This window comes from Eubalaena glacialis, chromosome 7 (genome assembly GCF_028564815.1).
Source record: "Eubalaena glacialis isolate mEubGla1 chromosome 7, mEubGla1.1.hap2.+ XY, whole genome shotgun sequence".
NCBI lineage: Eukaryota > Metazoa > Chordata > Mammalia > Artiodactyla > Balaenidae > Eubalaena > Eubalaena glacialis.
Genome location: NC_083722.1, coordinates 71634304 through 71659052, shown reverse-complemented (window position 1 = coordinate 71659052; position 24749 = coordinate 71634304). Strand labels below are relative to the sequence as shown.

Below are 24749 nucleotides of genomic sequence, written 5' to 3'. Positions count from 1 at the left end.
AGGCGCGGGCTTCAGTAGTTGTGGCTTACGGGCTCAGTAGTTGTGGCTTGCGGGCTCTAGAGTGCAGGCTCAGTAGTTGTGGCGCACGGGCTTAGTTGCTCCACGGCATGTGGGATCTTCCCGAACCAGGGTTCGAACCTGTGTGCCCTGTATTGGCAGGTGGATTCTTAACCACTGCACCACCAGGGAAGCCCAGTCCCATTGTATTCTGAATGCATTTGTTGGAAAAAATTTTTTCCACTTAAATATGATTAAGCCTTTGAATGTTTCTCTTATAAATTGAAATAGTATTCAAGTAGAATCTGAACTGAAACTGCTTTTTCAATTTATATTCTTTAGTTCAGGATACCAGAAGAAAAAAGAAAACAAAATGCAAACTAAACATTAATTACTAAATAGGTAACTTACGTTATTTATCAAAAGAGGAACATAATATGAAAATTCTATCCTAAGTAATAAAAAACACATCTAACATTTTAGAGGTATAATTCAATATAGTCACAAAGATTTATTTGAGCCCCACTAACTTAGTATACAATTAAAAATGGTAATTTAATTAAAATGTCAACAAACAGAAAATGTTCCATTATAGAAAATAGTCCTTCAGAAATCAAACTATTTTGTAATTAGAGTTATTATGTATATATTAGACAAAAGGTGTTTTTCTGTTTTAGGGTGAAGGTGTATGAGGAACTGTTGCCGTGAAGGGGCACCAAGGGGTTGTGTAGGCACGATTGCTGCTTATTAACTGTCATATTGTCCCACTGTTGGATATCAGGAAAACATATTTGCCGAAATAGTAAAATCTCTAAAGAGAACCTAAACTCACATATGTTTTAGGAAATTAATTTCTTAAATTAAATTAAGAAAAAAATGTAAGGATGAAATCAAGACCTTGGACATCTGCTTCAAATTCTGAAAAAAAAAATTACATTTCCTTGGTCATATGGCTTTCTCATCCTGCTTTCAGTTTGGTTTCCAGCTTAGCGGGCTAAGAACATGGCACCCTTTGCCTTCTCTGACCTGTTTTTTTTTAAGCACAGTTCAGGATGTCCAATGTTGAAAGGCCCCCGCCATCTGCAGGGAGGTGCAGATAATCCCGGGTTATATGGCTCAGATTGGCCGGCACATCGTTTACGCTGTGACAAGCCCTCCCCGCCCAAGTGTGTTTTGTCTCATGCTGGGCTGAGTCACATAGAATAGATAGATAGTTTATCAGCACATGTCCTACAGATCATATTATCAGTTTACAAACATAGCGCATTAGCGCACAGGCCGGGAAGCTGGGGCAGTTGGAGCGCTTCCGGCCCCAGTGTGTCGCTGCTGCGGAGTAAACAGGCTCGGATTCCACTCGGCAGGCAGCGGCAGGGGCTCAGGGCTGCAGCCCATTCACGGGTAGGTGGGCGTGGGGGGTGAGTGCGCGGCTGCTCCTGAAACTGGGGGATGGTGGGGAAGGCGAGGGTAGGGGCATGGGGCACCTGTGGAGGGGGCGGGGGACAGCGCTTCCTTGTTTATGTCTGTCCCTGCTGTGCTGAGGCTTGACAGGGGTGAATCTCTCAAACGAACACGGATTGAGGATTATGCAGGGCCTGGAACTGAATGGGGAAGGAGAGCCTGTGAGCGGGCAGGTGTAGGTAGCCGGGCTGCTGCTGTGGCCAGGTCTCCACACTCTGGCTCCTGTTAGTGGGTTACTCCCAGCATCACCCTTGTTCCCAAGGCTGAGCTCAAAACTTTCTGGTCCACAGTGCTGTCCAGGGGTGATAAATAAACTTGTTTGTGCTTCCTCAGTGGCCTGAAAGGGATGATTGACATCTGGCCGGGGAAGTCTGTCCTCCAGGAGAGGCGTTGGGGTGAGGGTGGGAAAGTGATTAGAAACCCGGAAGAGAATTGTCTAGTTTTGTAAGCAATTTGACTGTGCTGCTGGCTCTTCTTTTATATATATATATATATATTTATTTATTTATATTTATTTATTTATTTATTTTTGGCTGTGTTGGGTCTTCGTTGCTGCGCACGGGCTTTCTCTAGTTGACGCGAGCAGGGGCTACTCTTTTTTGCTGTGCACGGGCTTCTCATTGCGGTGGCTTCTCTTTGTTGCAGAGCATGGGCTCTAGGCGGGCGGGCTTCAGTAGTTGTGGCACGTGGGCTCTAGAACGCAGGCTCAGGAATTGTGGCGCACGGACTTAGTTGCTCTGCGGCAGGCGGGATCTTCCCGGACCAGGGCTCGAACCCGTGTCCCCTGCATTGGCAGGTGGATTCTTAACCACTGCGTGGCGGCTCTTCTGATGGACCAAATCCTCTCCCATAACTTAGGAGCTGGGTGTTCTCCCAAAGAACCTCTGTAACCATACCTGATAGAGAAAAATCCCCAGATGCTCATGTACCTTTTGTTCTTATATATAACTGGGAACAATGTCTGTCTTAATTTCTTTTTTTTTTCCTTTAAATAACTGACATTTTTTGAGGTTTACTAGGTGCCAGGTACTGTCTTAAGCACGTGACACAAATTATGACGCGTGATCCTCCCACTAATCCTATGAGCTCAGTGCTGCTGTCACACGACGTCCGGATGAGAATACCGAGTTTCAGAGAGATTAGGTCGCCGTCTCAGGGACATGCAGCAGTCGGCGGGGGAGGCAGGACTCCAGCCCTGAGACTGTCCTCTTGATCCTGTCTGGAGCCTCTGCCTCCCTTGGCCAGATTTTCTAGTTTAACAAATTACCGTAAAATAATGGGTGTCCCCAGGGGAACTCTGATCAGGTGACGTAAAATGTAATTTAATTTAGAATTTGGCTGAAATATTGTGACTACTGTGACTGACCTTGCCTGAATACTTACCCTCTATTTCCCCCACTGTTTCTATCAGAAAACTCACTCTGCATTCCACCTCTGGGGTCCAGGCAGTGGCCTTATGTGAGGATAGAAAGGAATTTGTGGGCCATTAAAGCCCCTGGTCTATCATGTTATTGCCTCCACTGTACCTTGGTGTCACCAGAAGTTCCCATTGGTTACAGTCATTCCCTTGAATCCAGCAAGGCTGATGATAGGTGTCTTCTGCACCTGGCGGATACACCTGGAAAATGCTGTGGAAGGCCTGGAGCTGGTCAGTCCAAAGGGAAGAGGGATCTGAGGGGCTCTAAGGGGCAGGTGGGGAGGAGGGGAGCCAGGCCTCTCTCCCCATGGCTGGTCCAGGTGACCCCCCTGGCACCAGCTCCATGCCCTTCTCCCCTCTCCCCCTCTGCTGCTGTCCCCCTCCCAGCCTCACAGAGGGAGCACCAAGGATGGCTTGGCACCTGTATTGTGGACTTTGTTGAGTCTCCTCCCAGACTCTCCCAGAGCCTTCACACCTCAAATTCTCTGAGATATAAGCCCTGTACCCCACCCCCGCCCTCTTCCAGCCCAGCCTGTCATTTGACAAGAAGTGAGAGGACTAGGTGACCAGAAAGTCCCCCCTCCCACCTGGAACCCTGGCATATGATTCTAAGTGGAGACTAGTGTTCCGCTGCCAAAGGACGTGTTTTTCCAGTCATGCCCTCTGGCTGAGGATCGCAGATGGTTCTGTAAAGTGATTCTGATATACCTGGCTTGGGGAGGGAGCATGGAAAACTATTCGACCAAACCCGGAAGAGTGGTCCTTTGGCCTTCCTCACAGTCCCTGCAGGACTCTCCCTGACCCCCTACTCCCACCCCCCATCACGCACTGGAGGACATCTCTCCTCTTCTGGCTCGCACAGCAGCTCCTTCAGTCTCTGTTGTCGAATCCATACGCTGCACTGAAATGTATCCCTTTACACATCTGTTCGCCCCTCCAAATTGAGAGCTCAGAGGCAAGGACATTCATCTTTCTGCATTTAATGAGTGTCCCCAAATGTCAGTTATTTAGGGTTCCTGGGAATCAAAGAACAGAAATACACACCAAGTAAACTGGCTGTATACCCAGGGTTTCTGGGTTGAGGTTCAGAAGTGGGAGGCTGGCGTCTGTTACTGCATGACCTAGTGTCGGTGGCTGACTTGAGGGGCCAGGCTCTGAGCCCAAGTCTGGGGCCCCTCAGGTGGTTGCTCCTGTCAGTAAACCCTGGTTCCGTCCATGGACAGATAAAGTATAATTAAACAAGTGGTCAAATGATTCAACTTGTATTATGTGCTGTGCAGTAAGTAAGCAACAGTCTGAGAAAGAGAATAGCAGGAGGCTCTACCTTAGATGAAGAGGCAGGGGAGGCCACGCTGAGGAGGGAATGCAGAAGTTGAGTTCAGGGGTGTCAGGGTGGGGAGAGTCGTGTGAATGGGGGGAACGTCTAGGCAGAGGGAGCAGCGTTTGCAGGGTCTGAGGTGGGAGGAAGCAGGTGGTGGACGGGCTCGGAGGAGGAGAGCAGTGGGGGCGAGAGTGGGAGGGGCTGGCTGAGGGCAGGTCGTGCCAGGGTCTTACTGGGCCCTGTGAGGAGCTGGGATCTCCCTCTCATTCTAAAGGGAAGTCTCTGGAGGCCTTGGGCCAGGTGGCAGCATGATCTAGTTCTCTTTGGTGATGGTGATGCTCACCATCGTGTAGCAAATGGATTGGATGTGGGTGAGTGGGAAGTCAGGAGACCAGCTGAGAGGCTTTTGCACAACTGAGGCCAGATGTGGCAGTAGTTGGTGGTGAGAAACACATGCCCCTACAGAATAAATTGGATGTGTGAATGAGTGTGTGTGTGTGTGTGTGTGTGTGTGTGTGTATGTGTGCATGTCCATATATTGGGTGGTCAGGGTGAGGAAACAGAAAGCATAAAGGAGTGACCTCCAGATAAATATGGAGTCATTGTCGAGATGGGGAATTAAGGCAGACAGGGATGGATAGATTCTAGATGAGTAAGTTTGGAGGGAATCATGTTTCTTTTGAGATATGCGTGAGATATCCAAGTGGGTATGTCAAGGAAGCAGCTGTATATAGACACCAGATGTCACTGTAAATTAAGACTGATTTTTATAAGTGCCTCTTATTTTACTGTTCACTTTATTAGTTATTTATTGCTGCATAAAAATTACCCCAGCACTTCACATCTTCAAATGATAAACATTTGTTATCCCACAGCTTCTAAGGGTCAGAAACCTGGTTTCTGGCTCAGGTTCTGGCTCAGGGTCTTTCATGAGGTCTAGATTTTGGCCAGGGCTACAGTCATCTGAAGGCTTGACTGGGGCTTTAGGATCTGCTGTTAAGACAGCGTCCACCCACACGGCTGTTGGCAGGAGGCCTCAGTTTCTCTCCACAGGAAGCTTCTCCATAGAGCTGCTTAAGCATCCTCAGGACATGGTGGCTGGCTTTCCCCAGAGTGAGTAATCCGAGAAAGAGAGCAATACCTTATGGGACTGAGTCTCAGAAGTCACACACCATCACTTTCACCACATTATATTCATTAGAAGTGAGTCACTAAGTCCAGCCCAAGCTCAAGGAGAGAGGAATTAAGCTCTACCTTTTTAGAGGGAAGTATGTCAAAGAATTTGTGCATATAATTTAAAGCCATCACATCCACCAAAGCTTTTTTTCCAGGAAAAAAAGGCATTTTCGGGAGCAGAGAAGAGGCAGATTCAGGGACAGATGCAGGTGCCGCTCACTTAGCACCTTGGGGGAATGAAAGCTGCTGCCATTTATTGTTCACGAAAGCTGGGATCAGCAAATGATCACCCTCAGGCCTGGCACTGCCAGAGCAGGCTAGCACTGTGAGCCGTGGAGACCAAACTGGAGTAACCCCCTCTGTCCCCATTCCCCCAGACTCTCAGCACCTGTCTACCTGGCCAGCTGTATCTCACTGCTGCCCAAGGCCCACGCTGGTTGCCATTCACATATTGGAGACTCTACTGTTGGCAACTGCCAGGCACCAAGCAGTCGAATCTCTGTGCAAGAGCTGGTGACTTACCAGCTGCCCAATTTGAGGTGAGTGGGAGGAGAGGACACACAGGCACCTGGGTGTCACTGGGGCAGAGAGCGAAGCTGACTGTAGCAGGTCCCCCCTCGCCTGCTCCATGCTCATGGCCTGCCAGGCCTTTCCCTCTTGGGCCAGTCGCTCTTATCCTGAGAATGTCTCCAGTAGGCGGCAACTGGGCAGAAGCATGGACGCAAGGTCAGTGCTCAGGCAGGCCCACCCCAGGCAAGCAGGGAGGCCAAGCGTTTTCTCTTTTGTTATGTAAGTATTGTACTTACATAAAATATTTACTATCTTGCCCTTTACTAAAAAAGTTTGCTGACCCTTGCAATAAAGCAAACAGTTTTTCCAGGAAAAAAATTTTTTTTTTCCTCTGTGAATCTAACCTTTGTGAGTCTCTGATTGTTGACATTTCATTCAGAGCCTGAAACACTTGGCACTGGAGGGGAATGAACCTGACCACGCTCTGTGCCAGTGTCCTTTCTGTTGCAGTGAGGGACACCGCAGTTCCCTCCTTTCTCATAGTCCCAAGTGTTTTCTTCTCTGGAAGATGCTCTGTGGCTGTGGACAGTACAGCCAAATCTAGGGAGGCTTGTTCTCGTGATTCTGTGCTCACCATGGGAAGCCAGATCTCTAGCAAAGAACTGGAATGAGAGTCCTGGAACCATGCATCTTTGCTGTCAAGTTCAGTGCAGGCCCAGGCTAAAGCTCTGCGTTCTTTTGCTGCCTCAGAAACGTCTCCTTGGTTGTAAACATTTTCTCTGACAGGTTATTGTTTTATTTGTGTTGAGGGCTTCCAGACTGGATCCTGGAGAGGGTAATTTTTCTCTCTTCTGCTTTGGTATAGCATACCATGGTGACATTTCTATAGCTCTGCAGAAAGTTAATGCTTAGAAAATTACATCTTATGTAATTGCCTGAAAGACTGGGTTGAATGGAGTTCATGCTATGAAGAAGAGATTAGCTTTGTGAATTTGCCAGGGGACTCTCCTTCCCCCAAGCTGCTAAGTGACTGGCATCTGCATCTGTCCCTGGATCTGCCTCCTCTCTGCTCCCCAAAGGGGCTTTTTTTCCTGGATGGAATGACTCACGGGCTCTTGTCATAAAACCACTTTCCCAATCTCAGCACCCACCCATGGGGCTACTACCTCCTGGGTTAAGGTCCATCCTTTCCAGTTGTCCAGGGAGGCCTGGACTCAGCCCTGTCCTGCACAGGATGCCAGCAGCTGGGCTGGACCTGGGATCTAGGAGCTGGTATTTCTTAGCTTCGCAGGATCTCTGGAGCTTACAGTGTAGATCCCCAGCATACATGGTCATCACTTACCATTCTTAGAGTCTCTAGTTTTCATTACACACATTTGTAAATAGAACCTCTGATAGGCAAAACCCTGATTTAAATCCTAGCACTTTCAAAACCCCCTTAGTTGAAGGATAGTACCTCTTTCTCTGCTTGGCAAAAACACAGAGAAAATAGTGAACGTGGTTAGATGACAGACAGGATAGACTCTTTTCCACCAAAATACTGAGACTAATGTTGGTTTACAAATATTTAAAAATAGAACACAAAGGCGTCAAGAATAGACCATTTCTCTAATATAGGGACTTGAATTATATTTCTCTAAATTAATGCATAGAAATTAATGTACATATTAATGTACAGATCTGGTTACTTTTCAAGGATTTATTGGCCTAAGAACATAAAGGAAACTCCACAAAAGAATCAGAGCCATGACTGGCTGATCTAGAACACACACACCCTGGACAGCAGGTGGGTCTTCCAGCTTCAGGTACTCTTGGATGACTGACTGTCCACACTGTTCAAAAGCAGGTCATTTTACTTTGGCTTTTTGGTTTGCTTTTATGTGTAGACTTGGATTATGTGCAGAGATTTCCTCAAAGGAGCTAGGCTGCTTAATTCTTTCTCTTTAAAAAAATTTTCTCCATTAATGGCTAAAGTCTTCAATCTCTTGTTTTCATGTTGATGCTTGGCATTGCTTTATGGAGGCTTTTATGTCAAAAGTCAAAGCCTTAAGACCTTTGCAGCTTAGGTGCTCCTGAGCTGAAGGTAACAGAGTAAGGAAAGTGGTAAAAGAAAAATTAAATGCAGAGATTTATGGTTTGGGGTGAGATGGAGTAGGCACACTTCACCTTGTCTCTCCCACTAAATGTAGCTATAAAACCTGGACTTATTACACAGAACAGCAATGTGAAGACCCTGAAAAGTAAGCAGTTGCAAGAGAAGAAGGGAAGGACACCCTAATTCAAAGTAGAACAGAACCTGTGGTCTGTTTCCCATTTTTCCCTTCCAGTATTCCCCAGCCTGGACTCAAGGCAGCCTGAAACCCAGAATTGAGCACAAAGCACCTAATTTCGTTCCAGGAGTGAAAACAGCCTCCTAATGCTCAGAGAGTGGGGGTAAATCCCTGTCTTTTTTCTTTTTCTTTTCTCCACCCTCTAATGCCTTAGGGCCCCGTAGGATTGTGTAGTAGTAGCAGTGGTGAGGGGCGATGGGGAGAAGGTTGGTAGTGGAGGACCTCAGTCACCCAGACTTTGGGATAAGGGATCCTTCCTTTCTGAGCAGAGGAGCTGTGGTCCCCACAGGGTGGAGGAAACTCTCATTGCTTTTTTCCTTGCACTGTCCTCCCACTGTTTGGCCCAACACAGTGCAGTGGTAGGACATGGGTAGCTAAAGCACCAGGTCAGTCAGCCAGAGGACTGAAAAGCAAGCCCCAGGAATCTAGAAGGACCAGAGAGATCACCGAGAGGGAGAAGCTCTGGAGAGCAACCCCAAAAGGTTGCTTATGAGCTCCTGGGCTCATTCCCGAGCTGCACCTGCATGGATCTGACCCTAACCAGCGTTGGCAGTCTGTTAGAACCCCTGTCCCATATGGCCACTGGGTGGTGCCCACAGAACAGCTGAAGAGCACTGCAAAGTCAGAAGACTGATCTGATGTGGGAATCACAACCTCGGAGGGCAGGTTGGAATGTGAGGTCTAAACCCAACCAAACTGATCACTTACTGTGTTAGTTATCAACTTATTGCCTCTCAACTTGGAATGCACTCTTCAGTGTGTGTATTCTGTGATACATAATGGAATTCCTTTAAGTATTTGTCCTTTGAAGTGAATACCATTGTTAACCTTTCTCAGTAAAGGACACTGGAGTGACAGTGTAGTAGGAAGAGGTTTCCTGCCTTTCCCAGGGGAGGATCAGCATTGTGGGACATCTACTGGAGTCTGCCCCAGTCATGGGCACAGAATATGGTCCCTTTGCAACCTGGCAGCCTTGGCTAGCAATAACTTTCTGCAGCTCTCTTGACGCAGAAAACAGAGGCTTGTGTGGCCCATTTGCTCTGTGGGCCTCCTGCCCTCCTTCAGAAGGAAAATGGAGAATTTGCCAGCAGATCTCCTTTAAAAGAATTGTTAAGGGAAGTTTTTTAGACAGAAAGCAAATGATACCAGAGGGGAACTTGGAACAATAGGAATGAAGGAAGAACAACAGATATGGTAAATATCAGGGTAGATATGACAGGCTAGCTTCCTTCTCATGAGTTCTTTGAAACAAGTTTGATGATCTGAAGCCAAGAAATCTAACACTGATATAATACATAGGACAACTACAAAATAAAGGTGAGAGCATAAGGGGACCTATATGGCAATAGGTTTCTTTTTTATTTTAATAAATTTATTTATTTTATTTATTTATTTTTGGCTGAGTTGGGTCTTCGTTGCTGCTCGCGGGCTTTTTCTAGTTACGGCGAGTGGGGGCTACTCTTATTTGCGGTGCGCGGGCCTCTCACTGCGGTGGCTTCTCTTGTTGCAGAGCATGGGCTCTAGGCATGTGGGCTTCAGTAACTGTAGCACACAGGCTCAGTAGTTGTGGCTCACAGGCTCTAGAGCACAGACTCAGTAGTTGTGGCGCACGGGCTTAGTTGCTCCGCGGCATGTGGGATCTTCCCGGACCAGGGCTCGAACCCACATCCCCTGCATTGGTAGGCGGGCTCTCAACCACTGTGCCACCAGGGAAGCCCAGGTAATAAGCTTTCTATATCTCACTTGAAGTGGTTAAAATACTGTTTCTAAGTAGACCACGATAAGTTAAGCATGTATTTTATACTCCCTAGGGCAACCATGAAAAAGAAATGACAAAGAAACATAGTCAAAAACACAATAGAGAAAATAAGATGGAATAGTAAAAAATGTTCAGATAACACAAAAGAAGGCAGGAAAATATAAAAGAGGAAAACAAAAGAGGGCTCAAACAGAAAATGAATAATAAAATGGTAGACCTGAATCTAAAGATATCCTTAATTGTACTAAATGTAAATTGCCTAACAATACCAATTAAAAGACAGAAATTGTCCAAGTGAGTTAAATAAATGAATCAACAAGATTCTGTCTATAAAATCTCATATAGATTATAACCATATATTTAGGTTAAAAGTAAAAGGATGGAATCAAGAAAGTGAAAAGACAGCTCACAAGATAGGAAGAAATTTTTGCAAATCATATATCTGGCAAAGGACCAGTATCTAGACTATATAAAGAACTATTACAACTCAACACTAAAAAGACATATAGCCCAATTAAAAAATGGGCAAAGAATCTGAATAGACATTTCCCCCAAGAAGGTATACACATAAAAAGATGCTCAACATCATTAGCTATCAGGGAAATGCTAAAAAAAGACAACCTTCACACTCACTGGGATGGCTACAATACAAAGAGAGATAATAACAAGTGTCAGCGGGGATGTGTAGATACTGGAACCCTCATACACTGCAGGTGAGAATGTAAAATGGTGCAGCTGCTTTGTAAAACAGTCTGGCAGTTCCTGAAAAGGTTAAACATAGAATTAACATATGACCCTCCAATTCTACTCATATGTATTTACCCAAGAGAATTGAAAACTTATGTCCACACAAAACTTGCACCATTTGCATCTTTGTCAAAAATCTCCTTTAGGTAAAAGAGTTTTAAGGGAGACAAAAGACAGTCCCAGATGTCAGAAATTAAAGGAAAGAGGGAAATCAACTGGGGTCAGTGTTTTCAGCTCTTCAGACTAAACTTATTGACCTCAAATGTTCAGCTGCATAAACATAAGCCAGTTCTGCCACTCATATTGGCAAGCCATTTGTGGAGAGCACAAACTTGAGTCAGAAGATTTAAATATTTGGTTTTGTATCCCCACTGACTGCTATTTAGAAGTGTCTGGAATTGGAACAGAGAATATTCAACAGCCTTACTGTTTGCCAACTGACACTCCGTGTATTTGTGGACATCAGGAAATGGATTTAGCCAGATTTTGATGCTGTAGGTAGGGGAAGTTTAAAACAATATAAAGAAACTTATTTTACTTCGATAAGGGAGATAAGCATAGCTTAGTGGAATGAATGTTGAAATGCACTTTTATGTCCTGATAATTTTTTTTTTTTTGCAGTGAGCAAATAATGACTTAAAACAAATAGTAAATATGAGGTGGGAAAATAAAGAGAAGAGAGAAAGTTCACTGAGTGGGCTGAGAGTGAAGCAACCTGGATGCAAATCTTTTATTCACTTTCATTCATTCATTTACTCACTTAGTCTTTCAACAAATATTTATGGAGGGTCCACTATGTGCCAGACACTGTGCTAGTTCTCACTAAGAGGTGATGACCAAGATGTACCTGAGTCTGACTTTCCTTGTGTTTCAGAAACCACATAAACAGAGATCAGCAGCTGTGAGGGTTCATGTTGCAGGGGAAACCTACAGGACTAGTGCCCAGGCTGTGTGGTCAGTCCCAGGAGGAAAAGTGCTCAGTGGGGTTTGGTACAATGCCTGGTGCACTTAATGGTGGCTGGTGTTTAGACTCAGATAACTGGTGTGTGTGTGTGTGTGTGTGTGTGTGTGTGTATCTTCTAATTAACTCATCAAACTTACCTCTGAGTATGTTACAACCTACTGAGAAGATCAGATGCCAGTAAATTCAATAGAATGTGGAACCACAAAGCTTGAGGAATGCCCAGGGGGCTTTGGGAACCTACGTGTCAGCTGAGGGGTAGAGAGACAAGTGTGACATTCTAGAGGAGAGGACCCCAGTTGAGTGCTGAACTTTGACTTACAAACAAGAGTACTCTCAGACCCTGAGAACATTAGCAACTGCCATCCTGGAAGAAACAAGGCATTTCATCATTATTGATGAAATTGATTCACTCATATTTTATTTTAAAGTTCAAGTTAAAACTATTTTCTTCTGTGTGTGTATGAAGCTGACATATATATACACATATATATATATAAAATTTTTTTTTTTATATAGGTAATTTCATGCTCTTAAAATGGGGCCTAAAGTGGTCGTATTCGACATTTCTGTCATCAGAGCCTTGTGGGAAACTCGTGTCAAGAAGCACAAAGCCTGGCAGAAGCAGGAGGCAGAAAGGCTCGAGAAAAGCGCATTGGAAAAGTATGTGTTCTCTGTACTTGCTCTGTAGCTCTTTAGCGAATAAGACAGGCTGCATTTGTGTTGTGGAGGGGGATGCCTTTCCTCCGAGATTTCTTCCTGTCCGTGACACTTGCTCATTGGACTTCAGAGTCTTCACGCTGTTGCCTACAATGGACATTCGATTCCTATAACAGTAACACTCATAGCTATAAGGACCCACATACATTCCAGGTACTGTGCTAGGCATGGATAAGACAGCAATGACACGACAAATTCCTCTACAGGAAATTCTGAAAGACCGCCAGCTGCCCTCAGCAGGCTGATGCTGTCCACCCATGTGACCACATGAGGCTGCTCTATGTCCTGCACTCAGCTCTCGCCCGTTGAGCTGAATGTTAGATAAGATTCATTGTGTTGATGCAATTTTTACTTGGATTGGAATGATGTGGTTTGACTACTGTCATACACTCATTAAGTATGAGTAAAAGAGAGTTACTGTGTATATGAAAACTAAGTTGAGGGCTTCGGAAAAACTATGTGTGTGATCAGTACGAACCACCCAATTGAATTAACACTGTACAAGATGGATAAAAGTACAATGAGCTAGAAAGGTTGCACATTCAGGTGGCTTTGCACGTCTGTAATTTTTATGCCCTGTGAGGAAACCCAAACTGGAAGTCTTGGATGATGCGTTATGGGTGTGGTTTATACAAGAAAGGCAGAGTGGGATTCTAATTGGCAGACCCATTCTCAAAGGCGGTCCATGACCCTACATCAAATTGGCAAATTGTGACATATGTCTATGCTTTAGGTTAAAAACAAAATGTGTAGGATATGAATGTCTCTTTATTCTTGGTTCTCCACTTCTATGAACTATTTCAATCAAACAAATACCTATTCTGATCATGCTTGATAATTAAGCTACTGCTGTAAGCATCACAGCTGTTCCAGGTGGTTATAATTATCCCCAGTCTGAAGACGAAGTTAGGACCTAAGTAACTTGCTCAAATTGACAGGGCTGGTAAATGGAGGATTTGGCCAAACCTTTCCCCCGATATAATGCTGTAATCACAGATAGCTGGCCTGTCTTTTCACTTGCCACTAATATGAGATTATCCAATATGACATGAATCTTAAATTTAAGAATTGGAACCCTCAGACCAGGCAACACCCATGGCAGAGGATCTTAGGGATCTACATGAGCATGAATTACACAGGTCCCAAGGCCCTATGAGCCCAAAGTGGTTCTCAGCCCTGCTCCAGCTTCCTCCCACCCCCAGCATCTGGGGTTACTCTAGGGTGGGACAACTTGCTGAATGGGGACCCAAGCCCTGGGAGGTTTATGGAGGTGTCTGTAGCTGAGGTAACCGCCTGTGGGTTCTGGGAACAGCAGCCACCTGCAGGAGCTTCGGTCTGAGAACCGTGCCCTGGAAGCCACTTTGCAGTCGCGTTTGACTCTTGATCTCTGTCTTCTATCGTGGTGCCAAATGGCTTTGTGTCCACATTCACACGTCTCATGTACACAGGGTTGGTCCTGCATTAGGCTCAGTGCCATGGGGCTTGTGCTGTGCCTTATCTTAACCTAACACAGAAAACTTCTTGGGAATTTGTTAGGATTTTCTAGCTCAAGATAAGAAAAACAGCCACCAAATTGGCTGGGTGGTGAGGAGGAACTGGGAGGGTGGCTGGAGGAATGTGATGTTCAGGAAGAAGCATTAATTTCCCAGGACCTGCAAAAATGAATGTAGTGAATTTACCTTTTTCTGGCAGGTATTTTTGAAGTTTCATAATATGATTTATACTGTTGTTGTTAGGACTATTTGAAGGTTACCCTTTAGTTTCTCAAAATTTGTTTCCTGTGGGAAAGTTAATATATACATATATATATTTTTTTTTTTTTTAATTAATTTATTTATTCGGTTGCACCGGGTCTTAGTTGTGGCAGGTGGGCTCCTTAGTTGTGGCATGTGAACTCTTAGTTGAAGCATGCATGTGGGATCTAGTTCCCTGACCAGGGATCGAACCTGGGCCCCCTGCATTGGGAGCACAGAGTCTTAACCATTGGACCACCAGGGAAGTCCTGAAAGTTAATGTACTGATGACTGCTTTGTATAAAAGGCAGTTATCTGGTTAATTTAAATGTACTAAACCAGGCAAAACCCTTTAGCTTGTTCTGTTACCTCACTTCATGGTATTTCATTTTGTAATACTGTATTTGTTCCATGAGGTATATACCAACACTTAAAAGTTATGAGTAGAGAACATCACTCTACTTGAATGAAACTCAATCATTTAGATGGAGAGATAGAGATGCTTTCGTTAGGCTCTAAGTCAGGAATTTTTCATCCAGTGAGGCTATTTGCCATCTAGACTAAGATTGTGGGCTCATTTCCTAAGGAAAGAGTATTTTATTTGCACACTTACTGATTTAATTAATAGAGCTCTAATGGCATTGTTTTGTATGTTTATCTTGTATTTGAAATACTACTAAAATTGACTTAAGGGGACCATTATTCAATTATATGAGCGATAAAGTATAAAGACAATGACATTTTATTTATGTTAATTACTCTCAAGGAAGAGAATGGAATTGTAAAAATAGTTTATATTCTCATTGTGACTTTCTCTAGGTTTCAAAGGGACTAAGACATCAAGCATTTAAAACAGAAATCCAAAAAAGATTTGGTATTTAACTATTTTTTAAGTAGCGCATCTAATTTCCTTTTTCCCTCCACTTACGTTGGCTGTACCAAGATATGTGAAATAGTTACATCAATTTGTAATTTGTGATATAGGAAAGATGTGTCGGGTAGGGCTTAACCGGTATCATTTCATTACCTTGCCAGACTCTACCTTCAGGTTCAGTCTAAGAAATGAAGAAAGAAAAGTTAGAGACATTAATCTGAAAAGTGCTCATTGAATACAAGAACTCGCTGTGGCTGTGCTGCTGGTTGTGAAAATTCTGGGAGGATTTCTTTTATTATTTCAATCAGTGTCTTGGATCTAGGGTCTGCCCTGTATCCCTGACTGCTACAGTCACAGCTAGAGCTACAGGTAGATATTTAAACTTATTTTTATCACATGGTATTAAAAATATTTAAATTACGCAGAAGAGCTAATAATGAAAAGCAAATCACCCCAAGCCCCTGCTAGTATTTCCCAGAGGAGCTCACTTCTAACTCTTCCAGCACTTTCTCCTGGTATTAAATTCCTATTTCTCCATGTGCTGGTATTTTAAAATTTATCTGTTTTATTACATTATTTGTAGACTTCATATGTAGATCCTGAAGCCCCAGGTAGTTGATTACCCAGTGCTTTTCCCCAGCTCAGCAACCTGTGACTAGGACCTGGGTAGGGTAGTAGCTGTGCTAGCCAATGCCATCAGCAAGATAGTTTTATTCACGTGCTCCTGTTCTCCTAGATGAATGGCAAGCACGAAACTCCACTGATACCTGAAGTGGTTTCTGAATAGCAAAAAGTCTGATTAAGGGGGAAACATTTGCACATAGTCCTGGGGAACCAGCCCTGCAGAAATCTGGGATCAAGAACTCCAGGTAGACGGATACCCTGGAGTGCAAATACCCTGAGGCAGGGGTTTGCCTGGGTGGTTCAGGGAAGAACCAGGAGGCTAGAGTGACTGGGCCAGAAAAAGTAAGTGAGGGTGCAGTAGTGGATGAGGTCAGACAGGCAAGGGGGAGTGCACAGATCCGTAGGGCCTTGTAGGCCATAGTGAGACATTTGCTTTTATTGGGTGAAATGAGAAACCAATGAGAGGTATGGGCAGAGGCATGACATGGTGTGACTGACACTGTCACAAGCTCACTCAAAATGCTGGATGAGTTTAGACTGTAGGGAGGCAAGAGTGGTGCCTACATGAAGATGCTGGTGACTTGGACCAGGATGGGAGCAGTGAAGGTGGTGAGAAATGGTCAGATTCTGGTAGAAATGACCCTATTTGTTGATGGATTTGACATGAGATATGAAAGAAAGCACAGAGTCAAAGATGACCCTGAGGTTTTTGACCAGAGCAACTGGCAGGCTTTTTCTAAGATGGAGGAAGAAGCAAGTTTTGCAGGTGAAGATCAGGAGTTTGGGTTGGAACATGTAAATTTGGGGGATGCCTTTTAGATATTCAGGTGGAGATGCTGGGAGGCAAGGAGGCTGGATTCATTGAGGACGTCTTGGCTGGAGATATATAATTGCGTGTCATCAGCATATAGATGTATTTAACACCAAGAGACAAGAATGTCTGGAGACAAGAATGATTTGTATTGCTATCAATTTTCTACAAGTTAACTTCAATCTCTGCCGAGTTGTAACATAGCTTAGTCAACGACAAAGGTGCATACCCCTATAGGATCAGATAAAATCCACCAAGTCTCCAGTATTCCAGAAAAAGGATATCCACCAGTCTCTTGTTTTTTTCAGCCTTACGTTTCTTCTTACAATTGACAGTGCCTGGTAGTCCAGGCCAGGACTTTCCACATGCCCAGTCCTCAAAGATGTTTCTGCCCCAGACTCTTTCCTCTGTTCCTGCCCTTCCTGACCACTTGGCTCCTGGGCTTTCCTGAGACAACAGAGCCACTGTGATTCTCGTGCACTTTTCCTTCAGGTACCACCTGAGAGTTTCCATACTAGGACTGACCCTCTACTACAGGGTTTTTTGTTTTGTTTTGTTTTGTTTTGTTTTGTTTTATTCAGCATTTGTATTGCTTCAGGCCCTGTAGAGACCAGGGCTGCATCTGCAGCCTGTTTCTAAAAGAGCCCTCTTTTAGAAGCTTGGGATCCTGCCTGTCACCAAGTCCCTGAGTTGGGCTGAGTAGGGCCCAGATACTTTCCTGAGTGTGGAATGCACCAAGTTCCTATCCAAGGCAGGCTACCTTATTTTGAGACAGTGTCTCTGTGTGATAGATTTGAAGGAAAACCACAACAAACCTTGTTTTTGTACCACACAGAATGTTAACCTGTTAAAGGCTCCAAGCAGATATCAAATCTCTACATGGAGAAAGGCCCCCAGGTGCAAAACACTGTTCTAATGACTGCGTGAGCATCTGGAGGGCAGCAAGACGTGGTCCATCATGATGGAGCTTATGACCAAGCTGGGGGGATAAGACAACTATAAAATAATATGTCAGAGAAGTAGCAACAAGAAGGTGCTGGGAGTGATGGGGAGGCTGAGGAGTCCTGGGCCAGCTCCAGTGTCAGATTGGAACTGGAGTTTATGAATAACAGGTTCATCTGCAGGAGTGAAGTTTCCCAAAGTGGGTGATGGATGACCTTCTAAAGTCGAATTTTATAAACTGGGGCTGCCTGTATATTTCTATCCATATGCTCCTGAAAGATCATCAGATTCCTATGGCCTTGCATTTTTAAAAAATTTGGGTGTCACCTCATAATATCAAGGGATATTGTAATTAATCAAAGGCATAGGTAATTTTGGTAGAAATTTTAGCCATGTTAACTCACCTCCTCTAGTTTTAAAGTCAGATTTGCTAATACTTTACAACTCTGAGGGTTTAAGATTCCCCCGCACCCCATATCCACCACAGCAGAGGAAACAAGAAAGGAGGGGCGGGAGAGGGGGCGGAAGTGGAGGGGAGGGCTTGTCTCCTGCTGGGAAACTGCAGGTGATGAGAAGGACTGCGCTTGCGCCCAGGTGGCCCGCCTGACTTCTCCAGGCAGGTGATGGCGATTCCCCAGGAGATAACCGAGACCTCTGCTGCTCGTTTTAGGATAAAGGAGGAGTGGAGCTTCGTGGCCGAGTGCAGAAGGAAGGGCATCCCCCAGGCTGCGTACTGCAAGAATGGCTTCATAGACACCAGCGTGAGGCTTCTGGACAAGATTGAAAGGAACTCCCTCGCAAAGCAGAGTGCAATTTCCAAGGAGAGAGACAAACGGAGCAGTGAGTTTGTGTTTGAACTTACGGGGGAGCACTGGAAGGTGAGTCCATGCGTTTCGGTCCCTACAGCACGCCGAGGCTCTTTGCAGCGCTGCGGCCGACGTCTGCTGCTAGGCTGAGCTCAGGCCGTTGACCCTGGCCCAGTGCGCGCTGTTGCTGTTGTCTTTAGAGAGCTTTCCCCTGGATGCGGAGGAGCCATTGCCGGCTCTGAACCGGGTTCTCGCGTCTTTTCCGCGGTGAAAGACTGTGCAGTCTTGAAAAGAGCAGTGGGATGCCTTTGGATCTTTACGACGACGCTGCGAGGGACTGGGACCCCAGCGGCTCCTCAGGATGGCACAGCCTTTACAATGCTTGATTCTGAGAATTCCCTGGCAGTCCAGGGGTTGGGACTCCGCGCGTCCATTACCGAAGATGCGGGTTCAATCCCTGGTTGGGGAGCTAAGATTCCGCCAAGCCGCGGGGTGCAGCCAAAAAACAAAAAAAACAAAAAAAAAACCGCTCGATTCTGCCGCCTCCTCGCCACCCCTCCCCACCCATTAAAAATAACTCCTTGCCTTTTTTTTTTTTTTTTTTTTTTAAATGCTCTGAGCGCTTGACTTGCCTAACACCCCTCTGTGGGCGGTGACTTTGCTGACTTGTCACAGAGTGTAGAGCCGCAAAGGAATTTTGCAGACCCTTTAGCCAGTTTTCCTCTCAGTTTCTGAGGCCAGGACAAAGATGTCCCCTCTTTCTTTCCTCAGGTGTGTACAGGTGCTTCGTGCTCCCACTCCCCCACGTTGCTGCTGGCTTGGAGAGGCATCTCAGGGCTGCCTGTGCTCTGATGTTTCTTGGTTGAAGCAGCACGTGGTATGTGTGCGCTGAGTGGCGGCACGAATGAGCTCGGGCTATCTTCCCTTCAGTGGGACAGAGTTGTCTGGGACCTGCCCTCCATCTCTTTTTATCCCACCATTTTGTGGCTGAAAGGACTCTGGACTGGGAGACCATATAATTTGGGTGGCCCTTTATTGGCCGTGTGACCTGAGGCTGTTTGCTCCATTTGTATACATTTTATCTCCTTCTCTGTTCAGTGGTGCTAATGCTTGCCTTGACCCCCTCTGAAGGCTGTTGTGAGGATTAAACGAGCAGATATTCTGTGACACTGTCTTGTTAGCGACACAGCCCTATAAAACTGGGAGAGACTATGACTGAAACCTCTTTGGTGGTCTTTCTCCTGCATCCGCATCATTGAGATCAGTGGATACATGGATACTGCCTTTTCTGGGGCAAGAAGGAGGGCCTGTCTGGATTTCTAATTAAATACCACTGGTAAATCATTCTCGTGTGCCATGGTCAAACACGGTCCCAGCCCGCTTGGGAAACTGTTGAGTTCTCTCGGCTCACAGCACCTTTGGAAAACCACTTTAAAGGGCATTTAGTGAGTGCCTAGTGTGGTCGGGGGATAGGAAGAGGGTTATGAGTCAGCAGGCTAGGGAGACCCCAGGGTGAACTATGTGGATGTTGGCTTCATTACTTACAGCCTTCTTGTCCCCTGCATTTGGTTCCCTGAGCTGGTACCCTATCCTCATGGGTACCCACCGAAGGCAAGACTCTGGGGCCTCAGGCATTCATTAGTATGAATTTCAGTTGCTGTTTTTCTTCCCCAGAGAGATTTGTGTTTCAGTCTTGCCTCTACTTAAGGAGTGAAAAGCTCCATTAAAGGATGTTCACTGTCTTAGAGTGCTCACGGCAGCGAGGGAGTTCTGGCCTCTAACATCGCACCAGGCAGCAGGTCTGGCCCCTGCAGGAGGTCAGCAAGAGGTGGACAGGGCGGTGGAGCTTCTGGGGCCTTGGGAACTGGGTGGGGAGAGCTCCCCTGGGGTTCCCTGGAGCGGCTGTGGGGCTGTGACCTATGACTTGGGTACCCGATTAGGATGGGAGTGTTGGGAGTCAGGCATTCTTTGTGAGCTGGAAGCCCCCAGGCCCTGGGCTCTGCTCTTTCAGGGAGATTTCTCTAATTTTACTGAACAACTTTTCAATAGAAAATTTCACTTCTACTGTCAAGTTTTTAATTTCCAAGAGCTGTCTGTTTGTTTTGTGAATGAATGAGTCCTGTAATGTGGCTTTACATTTCTACTTTTATGGATGAGTCTTAAATTTTCCTTTAAAAATTTTGTCCTGTTTTCATTTCATGGGGGCTGTTCTTACTTATCTTGGGATTGATAGCTTTTTTTGGAGGAAGTTTCCATCTTTCAGAGTCTCCTTTTTCTTTTGGGGTGTTTGTGTTGGTCTGGCATGTTGGGGCTCTCTGGGAGGTCTGGAGACACGGGGTGTCGGGAGCACTGAGAAACTGGAAGCTCCAAGTGTGTGTCAGGTAAGGGCTTCGTTTTTGGAGGGCGTTGCTATAGAGCCCCATGTCTCCAGCACGTTCCCCCCACACCCTGCCCCAGGAGTGCATATTTATGATTTGTCTGCAGCTGGTGGGTGCCCACAGAGAGGATCCTCTCACATCCTGCAGGCAGGGACAGGCCCGGCAGCCAGTGCTCTGGACAGAGAGGAGGGCTGGGTGGGGAAGTCTCAGCATCCATCACTCATCCTGTGGTTGCTGCCTCCCTCCCTAGATGTACCTGATGGTCCCCAATCCAGACACTCTGTTTAATGCCTCCAGTGGATAAGCCTCAGTCTTCTACAGGGGCAGTAGTTCTGTGACATGATGGGCGGGGGCAGAGATCTGGTCCTAGACTTTGAATTTGACCTCCTTCTTTTAGCCCTGCCTTCCACTCTCACCTCCAGACATGCCCAGCTCTTCCACTTCCTGAGCCTCGGGGGCCTCTGGTGAGAAGTTCAGGTTGTGTCTCATTGTTCCTGCTGCTGCTGGTCTACGACTGAGCAGATCAAGGGAGGTGGGTTACCATCTTCCAGTTTTCCAGCTACCAACATTCTCCTGCTGCTGCCTCCCTTCTCCTTCTCTTTGCCCTCTGTAAGGTTTATATCTTCAAAAAATAATTCCTTTACTGTCATCTTTCATGGAATTTTAGAGAGGAGCAAAAGTGTATGTGTTGTGTTCAATCTGCCATCTTTACCCTGTTCCTTTTATTTTTATTTAACACGCTATCTTAAGATTTTCCCATGTTATTAAAAATAGTTATGGATATAATTTTAGAAGGCATAATAACCTTTCCAAGTGTGCCATTATTGGAAGAGGAATATGAGAGAAGTTATTTATGAGACACTTGATAATTGAAGCTTCAAAAGAGAGAGTGTTTTTATTACCTAGGGTCAGCTCCCTGATGCCCCAGCTCGTCATCTTGTCTCAGCGGCAGGAGGAAACCATCTGATCTGGTGTGGCTTGCATTCAGATCAGGATCAGGAGGTGCCGAGATGGGTTTGCCAGGCCTGGGTGCTGGGGGCAGTCACGCAGGGCCCTATGCTGGGAGGGGCCCTGTGCTTGATTTAATGCTCTGCTGTCACCATCTTGAAATTCTTAATTTTTAGAAGGGGCCTGCATTTTCATTTTGTACTAGTTCCTGAAACTATGTAGCCTGTCCTTACTCTAAGTGACCCATTTAAATGCCTTTGGGTTTCAGTGTCCCTCTTTTAAGTGGGCCTTAATCATGCCCACTCTGCCTATCTTATGGTACTGTTACGTGAAAGCATATTTAAGGTGAAAGTACTTTTGCAAGTTAAAAGCTTAATCCACATATCCAATAGCAATGATCATAAAGCCCATTACAAGCACCAGGTACCAAGCAAGAGTCACTGTGGACCTTCTGATTGCTACCTCCACCCCACCCGACTTCTCCCCTGTACATTCCTGCCCAGCTTTGCTGATGATGTGCTGTGGTCAGCTCCATGAGGTCAGGGGACATGCATGTCCCTCAGTGCTCAGCACACCTCAGTGCAGTGGGGGCTCGTAATCCTGTGAACTGAATTTCTTCAACTGGACAAATAGCCCCCTCTAAAACCTTAAGCACTTCTCGACACCTTTACAATTTTATCCCAGAACACTAGATCCAGGGGAGGCCCTGGATACGGCCGAGTCCCTCTCTGTCACTTCAGAAGTGAGGGCCCAGGGAGGGGGTGCCCCTAGAACATGGCTCGGCATCCAGGTCTCCACACTGTCCTTCTGGGCTCTTTCCCTGTTAAAGACTCATAAAAACATTTAGAAATTTGGCATAGCAAGTGTTAGGTGTTGATCAAATATTTTAAAAAGCGATTAGTTTCAGAGCTGCCTGATTCCTTCTTGTATCTCTAGTGCCAAACATGATGTCTGCCTGGACATATCATGGCTCAAAAGATGTCTGCTGGATACAAACTACTATAAATAAAATAGATAAACAACAAGGTCCTACTGTATAGCACAGGGAACTATATTAAATATCTTATAATAAACTATAATGGAAAGGAATATGAAAAAGAATATATATATATTCTTTTGTGTATATATGTATAACTGAATCACTTTGCCATACATCTGAAACTAACACAACATTGTAGATTAACTATACTTCAATTAAAAAAAAGATGTCTGCTGAAAAAAAAAAAAGCGATTAGTACAGAGGAAGGGAAATGCAGCACACATTTTAAAATCTAAGACATGGCCAGATTTTATTTTTAGAAAATGTTAAATCCATATGTTGTAAATAAATAATACATGTGTGGCTTTGGATGGGAGCCTGGTTGTCAGTATTCACTCGGCATTTGACTTTAATAGAATCATGAATTCATGGGCCTTTTGAAATTTGGCTAATCTGCTAGTATGAAATTAATGACATTGGCAGCATCTTGCTTTCTTTTTGGAATGGCTATAGAGCTGGCAGTTAAGCTCTCATCCATGCTCTCTCCCCTCTTGTTTTTGAAATAAATGCACATTTTCCTTGGCTTTGTGTGCTCTGCCTCTGAACTGCAACATACGGAGGAGCTAGTTCTGATCGATGGGATCCATTCTATTCCAGGAGCTCCCAGATTCCTTGAAGGAGCAGACGCACCTGAAAGAATGGCACATAAGCAATACCCTGATTCAGATCATTCCTAAGTATATCGAGCTGTTTCAAGCCATGAGGATTCTGGATCTGCCAAAAAACCAAATCTCCTGTCTTCCAGCTGAAATTGGTATGTTGCTTAGCTGGAGCCTTCAGGCCCCTTGTCTGGGAAGCAGGCAATACTGAGAACTCTTCCTCCTCCTGCTGCCCCAGGAAGTTGCTGGGCCAGGCTATTTTGGGTGTTCCCAGAGCTGCTGGTTCGTGGCGTCCCCTCTGGATGTTGATGCCAGGGTCTCACCTATGTAACTCAGCAGTACTGACATCTGCCAGTTTCTCAGAAACAAGTCTCATGAGTGAGCAGTGCTGTGTTTAGAAACTTTTTGTTTTTTCTTCCTTTTAGTTTTAGAAATGCAAACATGGAATAATATATTTATTGTAAACATGAGACACAGTATATTGTTCCCACATATTAGTCCATTGATAAGTTTAGTTTAGCTTATTGTATTAATTTGATCAAGGTTCTATTATTTTCAATCATTTTGTTGTTCACTTGCTTTACCGTAAGTGAAGTCCACAGAGATCATCATCACTGTTTCTCTTTGTCTTGTGTGTGAGGCACATAGTTGTGCTGGGCATATAGTTGTTATGATTCTTCTAAGACACTCAAGTCTTCTTGGAGACATATCATCCCCATAAACCTCAGTCATGAGCAGGGCAAAATAATTAAACATTCTAGAAAGGAATAAAATGTAAAGTCAACTCTCTCAGTAAGGATTGTTAACAGTTTCCTGGGTATCAAAATTGTACCCACAACCCATGTTCTTCTAGATATCTACATTGTAGCCATGTCTATTTATAAATATGTGTTAAAATATATATGCATGTTAAAAATATTTATATACACATATGCTAAAATATATGCACGCTAAACATATTTACATACGAGGGCTTACAGCATGTTCTTCAGCCTAAGCCTTGTTTCCCCTTATCATACCATGAAGGTGGGGGTGGACTCTAGGGTCAGGCTGCCTGGGTCTTTCACTTACTGGCAGGTCACCTTAGGCAGGTCACTCACTGGTTTTCAGTCTCCCTATCTGTAAAATGGGGATAATAATCGTACCTACTTCACAAGGTTATTGTAAGGATTAAATAGTTAATACAAAGAAAGCATTTAGAACAGATAAACCCACAACATTTGCTAGCCACCTCCGTCATCATCATCATCAACATTGTCTATTTCTTAAGTTTTTAAAAAATTTTACTTAATTTATTTGTTTATACAGCAGGTTCTTATTAGTTATCTATTTTATACATATGAGTGTATATATGTCAATCCCAATCTCCCAATTCATCCCACCACCACTCTATTGTTGTCTTTACATAAATGTTATTTTTCAATATTAGAATATCCAAACTTTCATCATTCTCCCTAAGTGATGGCTAAGTGATGATTATGGCATGATTTATTTAACTTGTTCTTCAAATATTTTAAATTTAAACTAAGTAATTGGATACTAGGTCTGAGATTCTGAAGGTACGATTCTAGTCTGACTTTGAGTAACTTGGGCAAATAC

At 44.8% G+C, this 24749-nt stretch overlaps 1 protein-coding gene across 1 annotated transcript in view; it reads left to right on the top strand.

The window, feature by feature from the left end:
• The first annotated feature begins 1342 nt into the window (after nt 1-1342).
• LRRC2 (leucine rich repeat containing 2) overlaps nt 1343-24749 on the top strand; it is a 33078-nt gene continuing 9671 nt past the window's right edge. The window contains exons 1-4 of the mRNA XM_061195320.1: nt 1343-1395; nt 12196-12339; nt 18051-18258; nt 23149-23305. Of these exons, the coding sequence (XP_061051303.1) occupies nt 12215-12339; nt 18051-18258; nt 23149-23305 (490 nt within the window). The 5' untranslated portion in view covers nt 1343-1395; nt 12196-12214. The remainder of the gene's footprint in view (nt 1396-12195; nt 12340-18050; nt 18259-23148; nt 23306-24749) is intronic.